General features: G+C 41.1%; 1 protein-coding gene across 2 annotated transcripts; it reads right to left on the minus strand.

The window, feature by feature from the left end:
* Positions 1–1,674: 1,674 nt before the first annotated feature.
* Positions 1,675–3,139, minus strand: LOC119302204 (serine/arginine repetitive matrix protein 1-like). 2 transcript variants are annotated; one of them, XR_005147395.1, is made up of 2 exons: positions 2,330–3,139; positions 1,675–2,088 (listed from the first exon to the last, which is right to left on the minus strand). XR_005147395.1 is itself a non-coding variant. In XM_037579238.1 (2 exons), the coding sequence occupies exons 1-2, from the start codon at positions 3,110–3,112 to the stop codon at positions 1,753–1,755; spliced, it is 672 nt and encodes a 223-aa protein (XP_037435135.1). In that variant the 5' UTR covers positions 3,113–3,139; the 3' UTR covers positions 1,675–1,752. The 2 variants fall into 2 exon arrangements, 1 of the variants encoding a protein (XP_037435135.1); XM_037579238.1 differs by having other exon boundaries at positions 2,777–3,139.
* Positions 3,140–7,317: the final 4,178 nt, after the last annotated feature.

Genomic DNA, 7,317 nt, shown 5'->3' on the forward strand with positions numbered 1-7,317 from the left:
GTTTGTAATTTTCTTATCCATTCGTAAATGTTACACAAATAATATTCCTTGTGTACAAACATCTCTCACAATAATTTTTTAAACTTTCTCCAACCAAGGACTTGAACTAACACAAATGATATTACCGTGGTTTCGAGGTGAATTAGAAAATGGCGAGATCATGATTTCTGCGTTCATCGTGAACGGAAATGCACTTCGTGAAGTAGTTGAACTTCTGGAGCATGTGTGTTTGAACTTCACTCTGTTTTTTGATGTGATGTTTTTCGCCCGTAATTCTCAAACCACTTACCAACTTCTTGTTATTTAATTTTTGAACTTCTTGGTTTAATCTTTAGTATCGGGGAAGATCCAAAATTTTAAAAAACGAGGAAAATCTTTTAAAATCTTTTTTTGTTTTTTTATTATTTTAATTTGAAATTATTAGTTATTCTTTAGCACGAGAATCTGAGGTTTTTATCAAATTTGAACTTCTCTGTTATTTTAAGTTGAACTTCTTAGTTTTATTCTTTAGTAACGAGGAAACTCAAGTTTTTTTAACCTCTTTGTTTTAAATTTTTGAACTTCTTGTTTTTTTAATAATGCGAAAAATCCGAATGTTTTATAGACATCGAACTTCACCATTTCTAAATTTGAACTTCTTAGTTTTATTGGTTAGTAACGGGGAAAATGCTTTTTTATATAAAACAATGATACCGCGCCGTTACTTTAATTTGAACTTCTAGTTTTTATAGAATGGGGAAAATCAGTTTTTATACAATCTTCTGAAATGCTCCTCTTTTTAATTTGAACTTCCCTGATATTTTTACAAACGGGGAACATCCGTTATAAAGATTTTTGAACTACTTTTTTTTAACTTCTCGCTCAAAATTTTTAACTTCCAAATTTATCTTTATGATATTAAAACTTCATTTTTTTAACGTTGACCTGCTTCGGTTTTTAAATTTGAACTTCTTATAGAGTTTTGTCGTGAAATTTTATGCATTTTTTTGCTTTTCGGTGAAACGGGTTAGGCGGTCCCTTTTTTCATTTGATCATTTTTCTTCTGTACGTGGTACACGTGAACTTCGAAATTTTCTGACACATGAACTTCGCGTGCTACTAATTTTTTTCATGAAACTCCATAGTTTTTATTCTTTGAATTCCATGATTTTTTTTCATTTTTTTGTTTGAACTTCGATGTTCGTTACACCTGAACTTTCGAAATCACACCTTTTATATACACATTTTTCCGCGGCAGAGAATATGAACTTCGCATCAACCTTTTTTTTGTCTTCAAGAATTGCTCGCTTTTTTTTCCTGTTAATATTGAACCTCTATGCTCTATTTTTTTCTAACAATTTCATGAAGGAGAAGGAAAGCAGCAACATAATGTGTGTCTGAGAGCAACTAGTTGTGTAAACCAACCAATACGTGATACATTTTTTTACCGTAAAGAACAAAGAACATTTTTCTATAATGTCTTTCCGATTTGAACGTCACTAAAAAAGTTTCTATTTCAATGTATTTTTAGTGTTTCCATATTGGTTGAACTTGCTGCTTTCTCAAAATTGAACTTCCTAATTTTTTACTCCATGAACACAAAAAAATGACACTATAAAACCAATATGAAAAACAAACATGAGAAAAAAAGTTTTAAAATTTAGTGTAATGCGTGCGCACACACACCACAACAGATCCACAACTTTTATTTTTAGCTTTCATGAAATGAAAACAGTTTCATTCTCGAAAAAATAGGCATCAAACTTCCATGAATTACAAAACAAACTTTTTTTGCATCAACTTAGATAAACTACCCTCGTGAACAACAATACATGAACCTCTGCTGGGACCAGAGCTCGTTTTCTGCAAAGTATCACTGGTGGAGGGCAAAGGGGCCGAGAAGCTTGGCGTCGTCAGCGTTTTGTACGAGGAGGTGTGGAAAGATGACCTGCTGCTGCTGGTGGCCGGCGACCGAGCAGCTCGGCAGCCCCTTGGCCGAAGGGGCGCGTGCCAGATCCGTTTTTCAGCTGCCTCTATCTTCTCTGCTGGATGTGGCCATGCAGCTACAGGTCGTGCCCTCCTCTTGCTGCAGGCCGAGCGCTCCTCTAGCTGTAGGTGCATCACGGGTAGGAAGTACAGACGTACAACAATCAAATAACACAGAAAGAAGCAAGCAACCACAAATTTGTACACAGAGCAAAGTACGCAACATGGTTGGGTGCTAGGTAAAATGCTATTGCACGACACACACATCAGCAGCAAGCACACACGTTCAATTAAAAAACACAGAATGCAGCGGTAGGCAAAACTGAACTCCATATGTAGGGGCTTCACCGTGGCAGCTGCATACCTGCATACAGAGGAGACCCCGTCCGTGAGCTGTTTTCCAGACTGATCCATCAGTGCAAGGGTAGCAGTGGCTGCTCTCGTGGCTGAAGCAGGCGGAGGAGGCTCACCATCTGCCGAATATGTGCTGTCGGACTGCATAGGCTCACCGGTCGAACTTCACACATTGTGCAGAGCTCCATCTCTTCAGCCAAGATGTAGCAAGGGACCACGAGCAGGACCACGCCTCAGGCCAGCTCCGGTGGTCGCCGATGCAAAGGGTGACGCCCCAGGCGAAAAGACGAACTACTTGCACGTGCCCACCGAACTGCAGCCCACCACGGCTTGTGTGTTCCAGTGAGCAACCCCGTTCGTGGAATGAGAAGAAGCCACCAGAACTACATCCCAGATCTTGAAGATACAAGCATGATTGGGGAGGAGTACAGAGAGGATGGGGGATCTCATCGTTTACCTCACAGGAGGGAGTGATAGGGGATGGGGTGGACGATTTTTGGCGATGTGGTCGAGGAAGCTTCCTCTGTCTCCAGCGGCGCGTGGTGGCGTGTGGTGCATGACGCGACGGCGACGCGTATTGACGACGGGGAAAGCTGGGGGCCACGGCGGTGGCGGCGGGATGTTGGGGCCGCGGTGTCTCCGACTGAGGCATGGCGGGGCAGCGGCGATGTCTCCGGTTGGGGCGGGGGCGGCCACCGCGTCTCCGGTTGGGGGCTTGGTGGCGGTGGCGCCGGCGCCGCCGGTTGGGTACGGGGCGGAGAGAGGGAGGTGCGGGAGGTGGTGGGATCGGCATCGGGGGATGTGGGGTGGGCTTTTTCCCTTTTTTCTATGGCTGCCCGGTTCGGGAGTTCGGGAAGCTCTCATCGAGCCCCTATAGGGACGGATGTGATCAGAATAACTATTCTGATCCCAGTATCAGAATAGTGCTACTTTCTCTGTCTCTCTCTCCCTATATATATATATATATATATATGGGACATTCACATTTGTGCCCCTAACTTAAACCCACTAATCAAATTTACCTCTAACTTTTTAATGTGCTCAAATTTTCCCCTAAACAGCATTTTAGGTCATAAGAATGCCCTTCCATCTGATCAATGTTCTTTGACCGAAATTTCCAAAATTCATAATAAATTCATATGAACTCGGAAGAATGCAAAATAAGATTTCAAAATGTTCATATAAACATCACCTATATGCACATGTCGTTTACGTTAATGACAAAAGCAGTCTTTAAAGATTTATACGGTTTATAACATCAGAAAACTATTTAGGGTGAATGGAAATAAATGCACATGTAGGCGATGAACGTAAATGACATGCATGTATAGGTGATATTTTGATGAACATTTTGATATCTTATATACATTCTTCTGAGTTTAGATGATTTTTTTATGAATTTTCAAAGTTTTAGTCAACCAACTTTGATCAGTTGGAAAGGCATTCTCGTGACTTAAATTCTTTTTAGGGGTAAATTTGAGCACATCAAAACGTTAGGGGTAAATTTGAGAGTGGACGCAAATTAGGGGCATAAAATGCTTTTCAAAAGATCATGGGTAAATCTAAGAGTAGGAGCAAATTAGGGGCATAAATGTAAATATCCATATTTTTATTTGCACTAAAAGAATTTTGGATAAGAATCGTATACTATAAATTCCGTAGAGTTTTACTTTATGCATAATGTGGTCGAAGACAAATGGAAAATGAAAGACACAGTGTGGTGATACTTGAGCATACATCAAGGGTGATAAAAATTCATTATTTAGGCATACAAGAACAATTCTGTATAGAAAATCGTGAAGTCAATCCAACGTGTTCTTTCTGTGGTGGATGGTTCCTTTGACTTATAATCTGCAAGCCCTCGTTAACGGGGCTTCCTCGGCGAAACCGGATGCATGTGTTCATGTGATTCGATGCTCAATGATCCTGGTAGTATGGCTCGAGCAACGATGACCCCTATAGCAGCTCTCAGGGCCCTTCAATGGTGCTATTTTGTTGCAATTAGTGTCTCTCATTCAGATCCAAGTGGTGCTAGTCATTCCCCTCGTTGGCGAGGGTTCGCCAAGATGGATCGAAGGGTGATGATGTGTATATGGTGGGAACATGGACAATGATGGCACGGTGAATGTGCCCATATATAGAATCATGTGAATGATCATGTGGAGAAGCCGACTTTTCGACTATTTTGTCGTGGTTGGTGGCATGTTGGTCTACTGGAGGAGCCTATGGACACGGTTGTGGTCGTTGTTCTCTGTTGTTTTTTCCCTCCAGTTTTCAACTTGTAGCTTTTAGACCAACTCTAGATGTCGTCATATTAGCATGTTCCATATCTATAGAGTGCTCCATATGAATTATGGAGGTTGTGGATGATGTGCATAAAAATAAAGTCGCTATAATGTGATCTCCATAATTATAGGATCCATGTGTCAGTAGACATATTTTTTCCTAGTTAAAATAATAATCCCATATTGTGTTCAAAAAAAAAAAAAATAAAGATCTCTTGTGAGATGTGAGATGGGTGGCACGTAAAGTTTCATTCTGGCCACACACAATTGAGTTTTTTTTAATCTAAACACACTTGCTTTATTCAAAGATAATGTTTATGGGAATACAATCGATGTATGGCGGGTTTATAAGCCACACATGGCGCCCGGGCCCAAGACCAAAAGCATGTTTAGCGAGACTATGTGCGTCGACATTAGACTCTTGTCCTTCAAAGATGAAGGAGCACAGCTGGAAGTTTGTAGCTGTCTCATTGATCTCCCTTACTAAAGAAGCATACATACTTCCCGTTCTGTTCTGAATATCTCGTACTATGCCTTGGCAGTCAGATGCTATCACCACTCTAGCCAAATGGAGATTTGTTGCCAGCGCCAAGGTTTCACGGAATGCCAATGCCTCCAGGGTAGCGGGATCGGGCATACCTCTGTATTTTATGCATGAAACCCCCGAAAAAACTGCCTGAGAGCTCCTGCATACAGCACTGAAAGATCCTTTTTAGATCTCTCGCAATGGCGCCATAGACCCTCAGTTTGGCAACTCTTGGTGTGGGAGGAATCCATCACACACTCGACTATGAGATGGTCGGGTAGCGGCCTGTCGGGGTAGATTTTTGGGCTTGCAGTCTTGTAACTCTCAGAGGGTTTTAATGATGAAATTGTGTGTAGATAGAGGACTCTGGAAAAAGTTCTCATGAATGGCTTGCCTTCTAGCATACCAAATAGCCCATAAGGTCACCAGAACCTGAGTGAATTTGGAGCGAGAGAGCATCTCCATGAGTGCAAAGATCCATCTCTTCGCATTCGGTTCATTGTTATTATTGAGAGCTTCGAAAAGATCGGAATCCTGCAGAGCCCATACATATCTTGCAATGCTGTAGTGAAGGAGTGAATGTTGCCAAGAATCCTCAGCCCCACACAACTTGCATGAGGTAGTAGTCGCCATGTTTCTGTCATGTAATATATCAGCAGTCGACATGGAGTTTCGAGCAAGTCGCCATAAAAAAAATCTTGACCTTCGAGGGGACATCCACCTTTCACAGCTTTGTCCATGCTCTCTGCTCACCTTCATTGTTCGACGCATCTGCTCGTCCCTCAAGCCAGGCTTCCCTCTGCATCTTTGTGTCTATGAGCATAGGATGAACCGAGCAAACAGAGAAAACACCATTTTTCATGTGTACCCAATCCCAAAAGTCCTCAACGAGTCTTGTGCATAATGGAACCGTGTAAATAGCACTCGCATCAGTGGGTAAGAACACTTCCTCGATCATGGATCCATTCCATTCTGCATCTAGTAATATTAGTTCAGCAACCATGGATGGAGGGTTTTGGATTCTACTGACAATCGCCTTCATATTGGGAGCTCTCGGTAGCTAGTTTTGTTGCTAGTGAAGTAAATATGCCCTGGAGGCAATAATAAAGTTATTATTTATTTCCTCATATCATGATAATTGTTTATTATTCAAGCTAGAATTGTATTACCTGAAAACATAATACATGTGTGAATACATAGACAAACAGAGTGTCACTAGTATGCCTCTACTTGACTAGCTCATGAATCAAAGATGGTTAAGTTTCCTAACCATAGACATGAGTTGTCATTTGGTTAACATGATCACATTATTAGGAGAATGATGTGATTGACTTGACCCATTCCGTTAGCTTAGCACTTGATCATTTAGTATGTTGCTATTGCTTTCTTCATGACTTATACATGTTCCTATGACTATGAGATTATGTAATTCCCGTTTACCGGAGGAACACTTTGTGTGAGACCAAACGTCACAGCGTAACTTGGTGATTATAAAGGTGCTCTACAGATGTCTCTGAAGGTACTTGTTGAGTTGACTGCTACCTCTTGAGCACTATGTTGGATTTCCCCGAAGAGGAGAGGATGATGCAGCAAAGTAGCGTAAGTATTTCCCTCAGTTTTTGAGAACCAAGGTATCAATCCAGTAGGATACCACGCAGAAGTCCCTCATACCTACACAAAATGATAGCTCCTCGCAACCAACGCGATTAGGGGTTGTCAATCCCTTCACGGTCACTTACGAGAGTGAGATCTGATAGAGATGATAAATAATATTTTTGGTATTTTTTGATAGACAGATGCAAAGTGAAAAGTAAAAGGCAAAGTAAAAGCAAAGCAAGAAATAAAGTAATGGAGATTGATATGATGAGAATAGACCCAGGGGCCATAGGTTTCACTAGTGGCTTCTCTCAAGAGCATAGTTATTCTATGGTGGGTGAACAAATTACTGTTGAGCAATTGACAGAATTGAGCATAGTTATGAGCATATCTAGAGAATGACCATGTATATAGGCATCACGTCTGAGACAAATAGATCAAAACGATTCTGCATCTACTACTATTACTCCACTCATCGACCGCTATCCAGCATGCATCTAGAGTATTAAGTTAAAAACAGAGTAACGCCTTAAGCAAGATGACATGATGTAGAGGGATAAATTCATGCAATATGATAAAAACCCCATCTTG

This window comes from Triticum dicoccoides, chromosome 1B, assembly GCF_002162155.2.
Source record: "Triticum dicoccoides isolate Atlit2015 ecotype Zavitan chromosome 1B, WEW_v2.0, whole genome shotgun sequence".
NCBI classification, from domain to species: Eukaryota; Viridiplantae; Streptophyta; class Magnoliopsida; order Poales; family Poaceae; genus Triticum; species Triticum dicoccoides.